At 58.1% G+C, this 16,617-nt stretch overlaps 1 protein-coding gene across 4 annotated transcripts in view; it reads left to right on the top strand.

Annotated features, from left to right (window-relative positions):
* SYK (spleen associated tyrosine kinase) overlaps positions 1 to 7,136 on the top strand; it is an 82,605-nt gene extending 75,469 nt beyond the window's left edge. For all 4 annotated transcript variants that reach the window (XM_047828971.1, XM_047828969.1, XM_047828970.1 and 1 more), the window contains 3 exons: positions 777 to 917; positions 1,623 to 1,735; positions 5,290 to 7,136. In XM_047828971.1, coding sequence (XP_047684927.1) covers positions 777 to 917; positions 1,623 to 1,735; positions 5,290 to 5,362 — 327 coding nt within the window. In that variant the 3' untranslated portion in view covers positions 5,363 to 7,136. The remainder of the gene's footprint in view (positions 1 to 776; positions 918 to 1,622; positions 1,736 to 5,289) is intronic.
* The last annotated feature ends 9,481 nt before the right edge of the window (positions 7,137 to 16,617 follow it).

Genomic DNA, 16,617 nt, shown 5'->3' with positions numbered 1-16,617 from the left:
ATTCAGACCAAATACATACATGCAAACATGCACACGACATTTGGGGAGTCATTTTCTTCTTTTCTTCTTTCTTTTTCTTTCTTTCCTTCCTTCCTTCCTTTGTTCTTTCCTTCCTTCCTTTCTGAGAGAGACAGAGCATGAGCAGGGGAGGGGCAGAGAGAAAGAGAGAGAGACAGACAGAATCTGAAGCAGGTTCCAGGCTCTGAGCTGTCAGCACAGACCCTGACGGGGAGCTTGAACTCACGAACCACGAGACCATGACCTGAGCTTAACTGACTGAGCCACCCAGGCGCCCTATTCTTGTTTTTCTTAACGGTGGTTAATACACATAACCTAAATTTGACCATCGTAACCGTTTTTAAGTGTAATGTTAAGCACATTCCCTGCGGTTACAACCTGTGTCCAGAATTCTCATCTTCCCAGACTGAAACTCGGTCCTCATTAGGCCCTGGCCACAGTTACTGCACTTTCTGTCTGTGACTGGGAGCCCTCTAGGGGCCTCAGGGGGGTGCTTTCACGCAGTATTTGCACCTTAGTGACTTGGCCGGGCTTGTTTTACTGAGGATAATGTCCTCGGGGTCCATCCCTGTTGTAACATGTGCTAGAATTCCCTTCCTTTTTAAGGTCCGGTGACTTTCCACCATAGGAATATCGACATGTCGTTTATCCGTTCCTCCGGCGGTGGACCCCGGGCGGGCTCCCGCCTTTTGCTGCCGTGAACGGGGGCGCCCGCGATCCTGTCATTAACGGAGTGCCCCCGTCTGCTTTGCCCGCAGGCCCAGACCCACGGGAAGTGGCCGGTCAAGTGGTACGCCCCCGAGTGCATCAACTACTACAAGTTCTCCAGCAAGAGTGACGTCTGGAGCTTCGGCGTGTTGATGTGGGAGGCGTTCTCCTACGGGCAGAAGCCGTACCGGGTGAGCCGCCGCGGCTGCACTGAGCCATCACAACAGATCAGACAGATCAGCCACACGCTATTGCCACGGGACCCCTTTGGAAAATCATAAAATCCGGGCACCCTTTCTGAGTCTTGCACGGCCTTTTTGCCAGTGAGCCATTAACAGGACCTCAGTTTTGTTCTAAGTTGAAGAGGCAGTATTTGATAATAACTGAACAGTGTATGTTTTTTTCATGACGCGTTACGCCTGGCGGTGTGCATAAGACAGACCCAAATCAACATTCATTAGAGTTGAAATAGAAATGATGGAAATTTCCATGACTACATTTGCAGTCCAGTTAAATATTTTAGTTGTTGTCTTTTGGTTGTTTTTTGTTTTTTTTTTAATCCGAATGGATACATCTCAAAAAGGGCCCATGTGCTGGAACACAGCTTGATGAATTTTCACAAATGGGATGTGCTCATGAAACCAGAGCCCAGGCGATCAAAACAGAACAGAACCCCCCCACCCCCCGGTTCCCCTTGCACATACAAGCTGTCCCCCAAGGGTCACCCCGTCTGATGTCTAGATCCCGGGTTAGGAGCTCCTGTTTTTTGTACTTTTTCCAAGTGAAATCGCGCAGTGTGTACTTTTGTTTCTCTGGGGCGGGGGTAGGTCCTACCTGCTGTTTTGTTGTAGTCAACACCACGTTCACCAAGCTCGGGTATGTTCTGCGTGTTTCAGGGCATGAAGGGAAGCGAGGTTTCGGCCATGCTGGAGAAAGGAGAGAGAATGGGGTGCCCCACGGGGTGTCCGAGGGAGATGTACGAGCTGATGAAACTGTGCTGGACGTATGAGTGAGTACTCGCACGCCCTGTGGTTTGTGCAAATGCCCTGGGGCAAATGGGAGGCACCGAAAAGAAGCACCGCCTCCCTTCTGAAATTAGAAATGACTCCTCATCGGTCTTTGATTGCTTTTCCAACAAAGCTGTGTTTCTGAAGGTTGGAGTGTTTCTATCAGTGACTTGAAACAGGGCAGGGGGTGGGGGTGGGGGCAGGCGATGATCAGAGGCTCGGTCTGAATGTCAGCAGTCCCACGATGCACCACTGAACGGAAAGGCACCGTTTCCTTGGGCGTGGCTCCAGGAGCGGGTCTGGCTACCCCCGGGGAGAACCCTGCCCCCGGCCGCCAGCATCTCTGTTCACCTGGCTGTCCCCTGGGCTCCATGGTGTGTCTGGGGTGGGGAACCGAACCCTGAGTAGGCGGACATCCCCCCCTAGCCCTCCCGCTTTGCAGAGGGGACTGGGGTGCTCAGAGAGGTACCTGCAGAGGTCACGCTGGGGGCCTGGGTGCACTGTGGAACCCAGGGAGGACACACGGGGACCGGGGCTGGGGGCTTCAGCTAGAAGGGTTTCACAGACTCCTTGCAGGTCCTGTACGTAGAGATGCCAGGGGAAAAGGCCTGGTGAATCGGGAGAAGTTGGGGCTCTTCACGCTGAAAAACAGGGCGGCGGCCTAATGGAGAAAGGCCTGGGACATTTAGGATGTCTGAGGTCGGGAATGATCTAGATGGAGCCCCAAGTGCTGCTTAAAGATCAGCAAACAGGAGCAACAGGGCGACATTGCCCGGACCATCCTTGTCCCTGGTCCCGGCTCTGCTCAGGGCCAAGTCCATTCCCTCTGAGTGCCCCCTCCCCTGAGAGCCCCCTCCCCAAAGAGTCCCCTCCCCTGAGTGCCCCCTCCCCTGAGAGTCCCCTCCCCTGAGAGCCCCCTCCTCTGAGCGCCCCCTCCAGAGCCCCTCTCCCCTGAGATTCCTCTCCCCTGAGAGTCCCCTCCCCTGAGGGTCTCCTCCCCTGACAGCCCCCTCCTCTGAGCGCCCCCTCCCCTGAAAGCCCCCCTCCCCCGAGCACCCAGGTGTTCACGTGGCCACTCTCCCCACTGGGGGTGCCGTGTGCAAGCCTCCATCCCAGCACCAGGCAGGGGGTCAGCAGGCCTCAGGGAAAGCCCAGCCCCTGCTGGAGCCTGCAGTTGAAGAGAGGGGCGAACAGGCCACAGGTAAGGCACGAAATTAGTGCATTCTGTTGTGTGTTCGCAGAAGGGGAGGAGTCCGATGGCCTTTCAGGGCTGAGGACACGGCCCAGGGGACCACACAGGGGACACATGTGGGCGGGTGCTTACTCATAGAAGGAGCAGGTGCTTGGAGGCACAGAGGCTCACGGAGCTTCCAGAACTTGGTGGAGTCAGTGAAGTGAATACAAACGAGCCCTGTACATTCTCCAGGCTTTTTGAGGCTTTTTTGTTTTCATTCTTTCCTCTGTTCTAAACAGTCAGCTACCTTCACCAGTGTGGCTGATAGACTTGTAGATAGATAGATAGACAGATAGATAGACAGATAGATAGATAAATAGATAGATGATAGATACATAGATGATATATGGATAGATACATACATACATGCATACATACGTGATAGAAAGATCTAGATGGATGGATGGATGTTGGAGGGATGGACAGATTGATGATGGACAAGGATGACTGATAGAAAATGAGTCAATCAGTACATGACAGATGGATAGAGATGGGTAGGTAGAGAGGACACTTGTATATATTTGTACACGCTTGGACACTTATCACTGACACACCTATGACCCCCCTCCACGTACACACCGGCTGACACTTTCCGGGGTGGTTACTACTCTGGGCCGGGGGGAGCACGGGCTGTCGCGAGGCAGACAAGCCACAAATCCACCCCATGGGAGCATGTGGTTGCGTATTTGATAGGTGCCGTGCGGCCCCCGTGGGAGGTTGTGGGACCATCTTTCTGCTAGAGATCCACCGTGGCCTCTGTTAGGGAGTGGAGTTCTGGACGGCAGGATGAGGGGCAGGGGCGCAGGCCACGAGGAAAGAGGGGCCCCCGGCACGAGGGCCCGAGTACAGAAAGCACCCCGAGGCCTGGGGAAGCAGATGCGGGCAGGCGGGGACAGACGGGAAGCTGGCACACGTACAGGACGCTTGGCCACACTCGCTGAAGCCCCACATCATCCTTACTCCTTGGGGCGGCCTCTCCCACAGTGTAGAGGAGAGATCTACAGCCCGAGCAGGTGTCTGCGGAGGGCCAGCCTGTAGCCCTGCATCGCTTCCTTCGCTTGGTGCCCGGCTGCTGGGTGGATGAAACCCCCAGAGAAAGATTCAAAGGGGGCTCTGTGCATCTGGGCCCCCATACTTGCAGCGGAATGTTCTGTTTTGCAAAGGTGATGAGGTTGTGCTCTTAGACCGTAGGAGGAGGGAGGCTGTCTGTCCGTCTAGACACAGGTCTCACACATGCTCCTGCACCCGGGCTTGGCCACCACCCCATCTTGAACACAGCCTGGTGGCCAGAGGCATGACCCCCACCATGAAGCCCGAGATGGCCTGTGTCCCCAGCCATGACCACAGACTGCTGATAAGTCCCAGCAGGTCATTATGGTTTTTCCTGGCTCTTAAAAGCTGCAAGCGAAACCATTTATGTTGATGCCGTTTGACAAAACCCGTTTCGGTTCTGTAGAAACCGCTCTCCCTACAGTGGAGAGTGATTCTGGGTCCCCGTGAGCCTGCCCCCCGGCCCCTGTCGGACCTGGAGCAAGTGACAGTTTCAATGTGGACACTTCACCCCGTTTAACCTCAAGCTCTGTTTCCCTTACCGGGCAAACTTACCCGCTGGCATTATAGCCAAAAATCTTGCGATACAAGCAAAATCAGTTCCACAGCGGGATAGATTCTCAAGAGTTTTGAGAACTACTTGCTTCCGGCTGATCCTGTCATATTGGAGAAAGCGGAGGCGTCTCTACACGTTTGTCATATTGGAGAAAGCAGAGGAGAAGTTACAAATGGTTAGCTCGTCGTTTATTGAGGTCATTTCCCACCCTCAGCAGTGACAGAGAAGTTCGCCTTGTGGGTTTGTGACCGTCAGTGCCCGCGTCTTTGGCTTTGAGTTTAATATGAACCCATATCATCCCACGGTCCCAGAAAGCCCAGAGCCATCCGATGGGGGCAGGGGGAGAGCTTAAATTGTGTCCATTTAGCAAGATTATGAGTCCAACTTGAAATATAGCCCATTGACCCACTAAGTATTTTTAGGCACGTCCTATTTTGCTGGATCACAGGTCTCTGAACTGGGGGCGAAAGATCTCGGCTCCCCGTGCAAAACGTCTCCAACTTGAAGGCGGACACGAGTCACCTGGGGATCGGGTCCTGCAGGCCACGTGGGCCTGACTGTATTCCGCCAGGGGCTCCTGGCCCCCGGGCACGGGGAGCAGGGACGCGCAGGCTCTGGAGGAACCAGCAGGGGGCGCAGCCACCTCCGCTCCACCTGCCGGAGGGGCTTTTGCCACAGCGCGTGGACGGACAATAATGTGCGTCTTCCCTTTCCAGGGTGGAGAGCAGGCCCGGATTCGCAGCCGTGGAACTGCGTCTACGCAATTATTACTACGACGTGGTCAACTAACGGCCCCACGCCCTCCGTGGCCGCCTTGGGAGCAGACGAGGGGTCACAGCAAAGCCAGCCCAGTGCGTGGGTTTCGAGAGTTTGCACCTGCGTCTGCTGCCAGGGGAGCCGGCCTCGTGTGGAGCACGCCTGTGACCGTTGTCCCCAAAGCCTGTCCCAGAACACACCCTCCACAAAGCAGCCCCTGCCGGGAGAGCCCGGGCAGAAGGACAGCAGGGTCAGAGGGCCCGGGGAAGGATCCCTTTGTGTTTCTTGTCTGCGCGGTGTGATTTCGTGGCAGGTTCCGTTCAGGATCTGTTTCTGCATCAGAAGATCTGGCAGCCTGGAGGCGTCCCGTGTGCCGTTCTCCGCGGCCAGGGGTGCGGCTGGCCTTGCCGTCTGCGGTGGAGGGAAGGGGAGCAGAGGGGAGCTGGCTGCCTCCAGAACTTGGCTCCGACCGGTCGAAGGATGGACGGAGCCCTGCCACCGAAAAGCTGCCCTGGTGACACAAGTCCTTTGAGGCTGAAAAAACAAAATCCAAGCATGTAGCCAGTTAAAGGGGATAAAAAGTTTGGAGACGGCATTTGCTCTGTGTGATCTCACAGAAGACGCACACCTGCGTGGACAAGGGGGCTCTCGGCACGGACCGGCTTGGCTTCCTTTCCCCTGAAACAGCCTCTCTCCCGCATACTCTCCCAAGACCGTGCTTTCAGGGGACTAGTAAATAAAAGTCGTGCAGGCGGTGGAGGGCCGTGATGTCTGTCACCGCGGGCCTGAGCGAGGACAGACAGCAGGACGCCACGGGTCCTCATCTCCTGAGTGAGGTCCGAGCTCCCCTCCGCCAGAGAGAGGGTGTCGCCAGAGTTCCCCAGCCCTTTCTGTGTTCACAGCAGGGGGGACAAGCTGGTGGCCAAGGCCCTCTAAACGCGAGCCTCCTAAGAGTGTGTTAATTCCTAATAAAGCCGCAGACCCTGACCCTCACCGCAAGTATGCCTGAGTGTGACTTGGGGTTGAAGGTGCGAGACGAGGAATTCTCTGCTAGTTCCCTAGGCGTAGTGAACCCCCGAGCAGGGCTTGGGCTTACACGAGTCACTGGCCCACATATACCAGGAAAGTTAGGATTAGCTGTCATGGGCGGGATGACGCGGGGTGACATCTGGACCAGAGGCCCCGGCGCTGAGCTGCGGGTACCCTTCTGGTGCCGGAGCGTGTCTGTCGCGGGGCCGCACGTGGAAGGCTCGGTGACGTGAGCTAAGTCTGGAGGGGAAGGACTACTCACCGCGCGTCTGCCCTGCCACAGGGTCACGCGCACTCCCTGTGCCTTTACCTGGGGGCTCTTGTTTAGCGGGAACAGAGGGGCCTCACGGAGGGAGGACAGACAGCCTGTTCTGGCCAGAACCATTTGTCTGCTGACGCCGTGGACACCGCGTTCCCCCACGGCGGGACTGAGGTTTCCGGAAACGATTACTCGTTTCTCCTCTGAGCGTGTCCCCACACGGGCTGTCACCAGCCTTGGTGGCGACTTCACTTCGTCCCCTGCCCGGCGGCCGCCGCTCCGTCTGGATCTGCACGTGTGGAGGTGCCTGCTGGGCTCTCGGGCCCCGTCGCCCCGCAGAGCACACTCGACCGGATCATCAGTATTCTTCCTCCATCTCAAGAACTGCTTTTTGTCACTGGACTTTTTAACTGTGATTTTTTTTTTTTAATAAAAGTTTTAAATTGGTTTGATGATTCTTTTCGTGGATGTTACTGGAATGTGGTAGGATGCACTCTCAAATAAACTGTTAAACAGCAACTGTGTGTGTGTGTGTGTGTGCGCGCGTTTTCTCGTGAAGTTCCCAGTTGCGTCCCAGAAGGATGGACACACACAGAATCCTCGGACGGGTCCGTGAGCTTGAGCTGCAGATGCCTGCCAAGGGGGCCCTGGCCAGCCATGACCATGCTCGTGGGTTCCACACACGGAGGGCTTGACCCTGACGGAAGAGGGCCTGACCCTGACCCAGAAGTCCCGGTGGCTGCCAAAGCAGCGCTCCGGGGTCGCAAGCTCTATCTTTGTGAAGATTGCTTAGGGAGCACCGGGGGAGCCGAGGAGGGGATTCCGGAGCCCTCATCTCCCCCTGTTTTCTCCAGGGTGCCACACGCTCACACACTCCCGTACACAAGCATGCACACCACATACACGCCTACACGCTGCTCACATTACATGTGGGCACACTCATACGTGCACGTGCACACCATGTACACACCTACACACAGCTCACGTTACACGTGCACGTGCCTCATACGTGCACATGCACACCACGTACGTGTCCACACACCGCTCACATGTACACAGCACACGCCTCCTATGTGCACATGCACGCCTTGTACACGCCTACACACCACTCAAGTGTACACACGCACATGCACACCACGCACACACCTAGACACCGCTCACTTGCACACACCACATATACACACCCGTGCACCACGTACACGCCTACACACCGCTCGCGCGTACATGTGCACACCCCTTGCACACACCACATACACGCCTACACGCCGCACACATGTCCACGGGCACACGTGTGCCCACCATATACACGCCTACACACCTCTCACGTGTACATGTGCACACCCCTTGCACACGCATGCATGCCACGTACACACCTGCACTCCTCTCACGTGTACACGTGCACACACCTTGCACACACACACCAGATACACGCCTACACGCTGCTCACATGTCCACGGGCACACGTGTGCCCACCATATACACGCCTACACACCTGTCACGTGTACACATGCACACCCCTTGCACACGCATGCATGCCACGTACACACCTGCACTCCTCTCACGTGTACATGTGCATACACCTTGCACACACACACCACATACACGTCTACACGCCGCTCACATGTCCACGGGCACACGTGTACCCAGCATATACATGCCTGCACACCGCTCACGTGCACACCCCTTGCACACGGATGCATGCCACGTACACACCTGCACACCTCTCACGTGTACACGTGCACACACCTTGCACACGCATGCATGCCACGTACACACCTGCACACCTCTCACGTGTACACGTGCACACACCATGCACACACACACCACATACACGCCTACACGCCGCTCACATGTCCACGGGCACACGGGTGCCCACCATATACACGCCTGCACACCGCTCGTGTGTACAGGCACACACACCACACACTGAACCGCACCCCACGTGACCCCTTCGCCGCCAGCGTGGGGCAGTTGTCCCGCCTCGGGATGCGCCGGCGGCTGTTTTCGTCTCGGCCTCTCCTGGCCACCAGCCTTCCCCCCGGTCCCAGTGACGGTCCCGTGCTCCGGCAGGCAGAGGTTGGGGGGCCTGGGTGGGCTGGCCTCACACTCCCTTGGTGGCCCTGGGAGCGGGACAGCCACGAGAGCGGAAGGGCGGACTGCCAAATGGCCCGGGGCCTGCTGCTCCGGAAGCAGTACGTGCCCAAGACGTGGCAACAGAGAACAAAACAGACAGCTGGTCCCCGGCACCAACCACGGTGGGGCCCGAAACTCGGATGAGGCTCGCCCGCCCTCCCGCGCCGACACCCATGAGCGCATAGACGCAGGCCCGTCGGCAGTTGCGGAACCCGTCGCTGCTTCGGGGTCAGCGGGTCCCCCTGAGTCACCGCGCTTCCTCAGGCGACGTGAGCCAGGCGGAGGTGAGGCCCCAGCCCTGCCCCCTCCTGCCCCCCTGCGCGCCCCCAGAGAGGCCGAGGAAGCACCCCCATGGGGCTTCCTGCACCTGTGAGCCTGTGCTGTGCGACCAGAACTTTCCCTGATGGAACAGCTGGGACGCCCGGCTCAGCCCTCCCCGCGTAAGGGGCCCGGGGCCCGGGGCCCGGTGGCCCACTCAGACTTCGAGGACTTTGCCACAAAGACCTTTTCACACGTTCTGGCCCGCTCAGCATTTTCCCGGCTCCTTTGACCACAGACCCACTGTTGTGCTCAGCGTCTGTTAGCAAGACGGGGCCGGTGTTCTTCGCACACGCTGGGAGACTGCACAACGGAGGCATCGCACGGGGACCCTCAGCGCGTGTCCTTGAGCTCAGTTATCCGAGTTATTAGCTGAAGAACCAGCCCCGTCCTGATCTCTAATGTTGGTTGTTTACACACCATGTTGTCTCTCTCTCTCCACACACACACACACACACACACACGCAGCCCAGAACACACATAATCAATCACCCCTTCCCAGAAAAGAAAATCTTGATCACCTGGAGGGCCCAGGCCACATAACGTGGTGTTTCATTACATAGAGCTCTTATTATTTTGGAGTTTTGCAAAACTCGCCCAGAGGGAAAAGCACACTTTTCCGGAGACGCCACCACCCAATCCAGTAAGATCGCCCGGGCTCCCAGCACACCCTGCGCCGAGCCCACCCGTCTGTGCTGGTCTCAAGTCCGTCTCACTGGCCGGGGGCTGCTGGTCATCGCCCCCTGGCGGGGCGTCAGCTGAGCAGGTGACGCTCTCTGCCCACATGCCACTCAGCCGGGAAGGTTCCGGGAGCTATTTTTTTAGCTAGGCGTTATTTTACCAAAGCCATGAGTCATAAGACATGATGCCTCTGCAGCCTTTGAGGTCTGGAGATGACTCAGTTTTCCACGACTATCGTTAAACGGTGGGACAGTGAGGGAAAAACACAAATTGTCCGTAAACGACTCTTCCTCGTTCACCACGATAAAGAGCCGGCGGGTGTCTGTATCAGAGGACATCGTGAATTTCCAGAGGCCGTTGACGATGCCAGAATGTGCCGGAATGCAGTGCTGTAAACACTCCCTGCTTGGGACTAGCTGCTGGGAGCCCTTCCCCTCCTGACGTGGGGCCGAGGGGAGGTGGAAGGGAGGCCACAGCCTCACCGCCAGTGGACACCTGCCCCGGGATGGGCAGGATCACACCGGGGAGATTCCCCCCGAAGAAAAGCAGTGCCCAGTGAAAGCCTGGGGGGAACACGTAGCCTTTTTAATTGACTTTATTTCTGCCACCAAAACACCTAGACCCGTGTTCGCTCTGGGACTCTCTTCCCTTAAAAGTAAGATACCCCCCGCCCCATTCCGTAACAGTCTGCCTCCAGGTCTTTCCTGGGCGCTCTTGTGCACGAGCGGTGGTCTCCCACGGCTGCTTTCTGATGTAGGGTGGGGGAGTCAGTCCATCTGGAGCCCCCATTTCTCTCTATCTCTGTCTGCAAATACGGGGCCCAGAGTCGGCCAGTGGGGCCCGCGTCGTTTTGCAACGTCCCCCCAGGACCGTGCGGGTGTGACTGTGATAAACTGGTATCTTTTTGTTCCTGAGCTTCTTGGGCTCCTAATGCTCCTTTTAGCATGAAAATCACTTTCTGTTATTAACCCACTCGGTCGCTGGTCCCAGGGATGCAGAAGGGGTCTCCCCTCCCGCCCCCCAAGTGAGCCCCCGTCCCACACAACCCCCAACGTCTGGACCGTCCCTTTTCAGTCTGCGATGAAAGGCCTGCTTCTCCTGACCCCACTCTGGCTCCCGGGACGCTGGCCGGGTGCCCAGCACAGAGGCCCGAGAACAGGGGCCCGTTCTCTGCAGACCTGCCGGCATTTTCTCCGTGGAATTGGACATTTGCAACGACTGTCGGTCCTCCCGCCCCTGAGAAACCAGACCAACCGGCAGAGCGGACTTCACGACAGATATGTTTTCCCTCACGTGGGCCCCTGGGGCCACAGTGGGTCTTAGAAGCAACGCCCCGCACTGCTGGTGGACAGGGAGGGATGCCTCCCCGGCCTGGGCACACAGCGTAGGCCACCGGGTGGCTCTCGGAAGCGTCGCCGGGAGAGAAAGCAGGTAGACACCGCGTCCGTCCATGGCACTCGAGAGTGGCGTTGGACTCCGTGGGTGTTCTCGTCTCCCCTCTCCCCGCTTCTGGCTTTGGGAAAACATCAAGGTCAGCCCTCAAGGGTCAGAAGGGTGAACACCTAAGCGATGATGCCCTACGGCACCTCTGGGCACTGACAGACCAGCGCACAGAGGGCTTCGTGGTAAGAACGCCGAATGAGGCGTGAACGCCTGAGCGTTGTCCGCGTGGGCAAACGTGCGAGCTGGCCTGGGACACTAGTTTGGGACGCAGGGCTCTGTCATAGATACTCCATCGGTACTTTTCACAGGTGGCAAATGCTTTCAGGCGTACCTTCTAGTTCAAGGCTAAAAACAACCAACTTCTGAGACAGCTGTCATCATTAATCTCTCATTTCACAAATGAAAGGCCATGACTCGGAAAAGAGGCTGACTCAGCTTTCTTGATCTAACACCCCTGTTCCTTAGGCCTGACTGCACCATAGAGTTCTTTTAGATGTATATTTACTTATTTTGATAGACAGCATGAGTCGGGTGGGGGGGGGGGGGTGGGCAGAGAGAGAGGGAGAGAGAGAATCCCAAGCAGACTCCGCAACGTCAGCGCAGAGCCCGACGGAGGGGCTCGATCCCATGAATCGTGAGATCACGACCTAGGCTGACATCAAGAGTCAGACGCTTTACCGATGGAGCCACCCAGGCACCTCTGCCCTGTAGAGTCTTCAAAGGAGCCTTAAAACTGCAGTGCCCTGCCTCTATTCCCAGAGCTCAGCTCCACCGGTCTGGAAGGGGCCCAGGGCCACGGGCATTGACAGTGTCTCTGGGTGCACCGGGAGGTAGGTCTGTGACTCACCACTCTGTGTGACCCGGGAAACACGGAACCACTGGGGACCTGGGACAGGAAGATGAGGATCAGAGCCAGACCCGAGTTCCAGAAGGTTGGGTTCCTCTGTTCGAGGCCAGGTGGTGTCGACCCAGTGTTCTCAGGATGGCTCATGGGGTGGTCGCCAGCAGAATGCCGTAAGGGGCCCCAGAGCGTCCACAGTGGCTCAGTGATCGGCCCAGGATGACGCAGAGGAACACGTGGGATCCAGGCCTTGCTCGGGAGAAGAATCCAGGAGAGCCCAGCCTCGAATGCCACAACCAGAACCTGTGTCCCCAGCTGGCGTGGGGGGTGCCCAGCAGTGAACAGAGCCCAGGGTAGTTTGCGCCCGAAGCCATATTCCCTTACACAGATACCAGGGACGTCCTGGAAACCTCGGATGACTGACTCCCTTGAGTGGGGAACTAAATATCTTCAGAGGCTTTCCCCCGGGGCCAGGCCAGATTCAGCCCGCGGGTCTGCAGCTCACACACACGATGTGCCCAGCCGGCTCCGAGAAAGCACACTTCATCAGGACCACCGTTGCCGCCTCTGGCCGAGGCGCGCACGGAGCCAGAGCGGGGCCCGGCGTGTCGCGAGATGCAAAACGTGCGACGCCACCGGCAGACGGTCCTGACTGTGGGATGGCTACAGGTTTGGCTCAAGAAAACGGCGATTCTGGCAAATTCCATTCTGTGGGATTTCCGTCGACAAGGAAAAGCCACAGCAGCGCGCACCTCTGATTGCGTAACCTTTGCTGTGCAGGCGCGTGGCCGCCAGGGGGACCCTCCTCCAGACGGGTGGTCTCCCCGCTCCCCCACGACGCAGCTTCCATGGGCCCGCGCCCGCTCTGTTCCTCCTGCACATCCGTATCCCCAGAGCTGGCACAAGGGGACACTCCACCTTCTGTCTATCATCAGTCACCTGTCCATCATTTCTATCCATCTATCCATCATCTATTATCTGTCTCATGTATCACCAGTCATCTATTCATCTAGCCATCTATCATCTACTATCTATATATCTATCATTTATTTATTATTATCTATGTATCCATCATCTATCTATCTATCTATCTATCTATCTATCTATCTATCTATCTATCATCTCCCGCCACCTTCCCATCTCAAGCTCAGTAAAGTGGGTGGTGGTCCAGCTGGAGGGAGCTGAAGAATGCTCTGGAGACACAGGAGGCCAGGTAGACGCATCCCCGGGGCTGTCCACAGCCCCAGCACAGCTTTCCTTCCCAGAATCTTAGCAGTCCTCCCCGGGGGACGCGGAGGGAAGGAGACAGCTGTCTTGAGAGACGGCAGATACGGTCTCTTCCTTTGGGGCATTTTATGTAAACAACGTGACTGTGTTGTTAGATCCTCTTCCAGGATCTTGGGGGAGCCCATTCGAACCCTGGGCACTGAGGACTATACTTGCTAGCTTTCTGGTGAATCGTCTCTGCCAACGGCCAATAGGATAGCAAGAACCTGAGTAGAGAGAAAGAGAGAGGGAGAGAGAGAGGGGCCAGGAGGAGCCAGGAGGGGGAAGGCGGAGGAGAAGGGTAGACTTGGATGGAGGTCGTGTGAGCAGAGGCGAACGGGAAGTGCCCCAAAAGAGGAGCTTCGTGGCCTAAGCTGGGACTCCTGCAAGAGGCCGGGATGGTCCCGATGGACACAGGGTTGTGCCTGTCTGGCCATTGCCGCCCTGCTGGGCCCTGCTGGGCCCTGCCGGCCCCAGAGCCCCTGCGGGGACACTGCTGGGCACCTTCCTTTGTCCAGTCCCGACACACACGCTCCCTCGGTGACAGACACCCGCTCCTAGACTCCCCCTCTGGGTCAGCATCCCGGAAAACCACCTGCCTGGAGGTCCTTTCCAAAGAACCCGGTGCACAGGGAGCCTTCACTCAGGTGTGTCCCATGTCGTGGTGAGTGTGCACAGCAGCAGGGCAGAAGCCACTTGCATTTGGATCCTGAGAGCTGTTGCCCGGTTGTACCCAGGACACCACCATTGGCCACTGAGGGGGTCTGATCTGTCCCCTCCTGCTCTTTCCCACGCTTGGGGGCTTCCAGAAGCCTGAGCAAACAGAAGAAAGGACACTGTCCCTACAGAGCCCCCGAGTCTGGAAGGGTCAGGGTCAGGGTCAAGTGTGGGGGGGCAGCATCCCACCCACACCACAAAGGATGCCGCCCACCCCTGTGTCCCAGTGTCCCGCTCAGGGTCGGCTCAGGCACAGTGCTGTGTGATGGGACATTTGCCGGCCCAGGACCCCCCCCCCCCCCAAGCAAGTATAGTCCCCCCTCTGCCACTCTGTCCCACCCAAGTCTTCCTGGATTACCCACGTGTGCCTCGGGGCTGGCACAGGCCGGGGTTGCCGGCCACCGCACATGCCCCCCGGGGGTGTGCGGGGCCCTGGCAGGTCACAGCACGGGCAGCACGTGCCTGTGTGTTCTGCCCCTCTGCGCCCTTCACCCCTCCACGGTGGCCTCTCGGCTCAGAAATGCTCGTCTTTGACGAATATTCGAACTCAGAAAATCTCCGATTCAGCGTGTGTGTAAACAGATCACTTTTACCAGGAGCTGTTGCTCGAAGAGTCTGGCGGGGCACGTCGGTCCTGCCCCCCAGGACGCCCCAGGCCCCGGGCTTCCAGGACTGAGTGCTGCGGGCCCTCTAAGGCGCTGACCTTCTGGCGTCTGGGTTTAACAACCTAGGCACCCCGCTCACAGTCTGCGGCCCTCCCTCGGGGACCCGCCCGGGACAGCAGGCGCCGCTGAGAGTGGGGGCCGGTGCCACCCGGACAAGGAGGGGGCTCTGCTAGAATCCAGGGTGCTTCCCTGCTTCTCCAGGTCTGCCCCACACCACGGGCTTTTAGCGGCAGGACCAGCTGTCCACGTGGAGACACGGAGCCACCACCGGGCAGAGGGGAGGCCCGCGTGGGAGCCAGGCCCCGGGTGCGAACGCGCCCAGACGGTGATGCCTAACCTTGCTGCGCTTACCAGGGGGTGGTCGGCACGGGCCGTCAAGGTGGGAGCGGACAGGAGAAGGCCCTGGAAGGTGTTTCCTGAGGTCCCCGCACACCTGGAAGAAGGAACAATGGCAGGTCAGACAGTCAGCTCCTCCGGCCGTGTCCCCACACGCCGTGGCTCCCTGGCGGTCGTCACCGTCTCTCCGCAGGGTCTGTCCAGCCAGGTCTGTGGGGCAATCGTGTCCCACACGGGTGGCACGTTCTGGCTTTGCTCTCTGGCCCTGCAAGGCCCCCCGAAACCCGAGGTCATTAGCTCTAACCCCAACATGCAGGCCCCTGCTATCAGCCGGCTCCTCCCAGGGGGATATGGCCCAAAGGCGCTGGAGGTCAAAGGCCAGTGTGACCCTACCCTGGGAGGGCTGACAGGTAGGTTTAATGTGGGGATTTTCCATCCTGGGATTCAGTCCTCCGTGTGTGAGAGAGAGAGAGAGAGAGGGAGGCAGAGACAGAGACAGAGACAGAGAGGCAGAGGACTACAGAAGAGAGAAGAAAAAACCAGCAGGAAGTTTCTGGAGCCCAGAGAGGGCCCAGAAGCATCTCTGCAGGAGCGTCGCAGGTGGTGCTTGGCCAGAGTGAGGGCGAGTCCCACCCCGGAGGGAGGGCCGGACGTGGAAATGGGAGCCCACGGCCTGCCCGTGGCTTGTGGAGCGGGTTCCCACGCCCCCCCTCCCCCCACCCAGGGCGCTCATTTCTTGGGGGAGCCCTTTCAGACCTGGCCTGACCACGGGCTCGCTGTGTCCCTCCCCGAGCGCCCACCAGGGGGCAGTCTGCGCCCAGGCAGGAGCTCGCCAGGCCCGGCCACGCATCTAGGTTCTGCCTATTTTCACAGGCGCATGAGAGCCGCCAACTGGATGCGCTACTGGAAATCACATCTCGACAGGTGTAAAAAGATGTAGTCAGTGATTTATTTTCAAAGGAAGTGGCTGGCAGCTGGCGACTCTATTCGGGGAAGCGATTTCTAATCCACGCCATGAGGTGCTGGCCGGTCAAGGGAATGGGAAAGGTTTCTTTATGTCCTCCTGTTACAGTCTGCCTGGCACGCGTTCGCTCCCACCAGCCTGACTTTGAAGCGTGCTCACTTGTCGTGGGGAGCCGCGTGTTTGAGCTGGAAGGGCCCCTCAGGAATCATAGTACAAGGCCCGCTCCTGCCTTCTCTGGATTCCCGGACAAGAAGCGAAGTCAAGGTTGATCCAGCCCCGACACACCCAGGGAAACATGCGAGAAAGGTCAAGGTTGCTGAAATCTATGTTTTTTTTTTTCCCTCCAGCTGACAAGTCACGGACGCACCGCTTGGAGGGAGGCACGCAGACCCCAAATGTGTTTTGTCGGCACCTCTGCCTGCTGCCGGGCACACCACCGGGGTGTGTTCCAAGCCACCCACTCAAGAGCCGAGTTCCAACCCTCATGCTTCCCAGCAAAGTCCCCGTCCACGCACGGGGAGGTTCGGTGCAGGACTTTAGCTCGTGTCCTGGATAGTGCCTCCCACCTCACCATAGTTTCTGCAGCATGAGGGATAGCAGTTAGAGCTCCTGTGTCCGGCCGAGGCAGGTGGAGAG

Source organism: Prionailurus viverrinus, chromosome D4 (assembly GCF_022837055.1).
Source record: "Prionailurus viverrinus isolate Anna chromosome D4, UM_Priviv_1.0, whole genome shotgun sequence".
Lineage (NCBI taxonomy): Eukaryota > Metazoa > Chordata > Mammalia > Carnivora > Felidae > Prionailurus > Prionailurus viverrinus.
The sequence above is the reverse complement of the archived record's forward strand: the minus strand, read 5'-3'. Positions and strand labels throughout refer to the sequence as shown.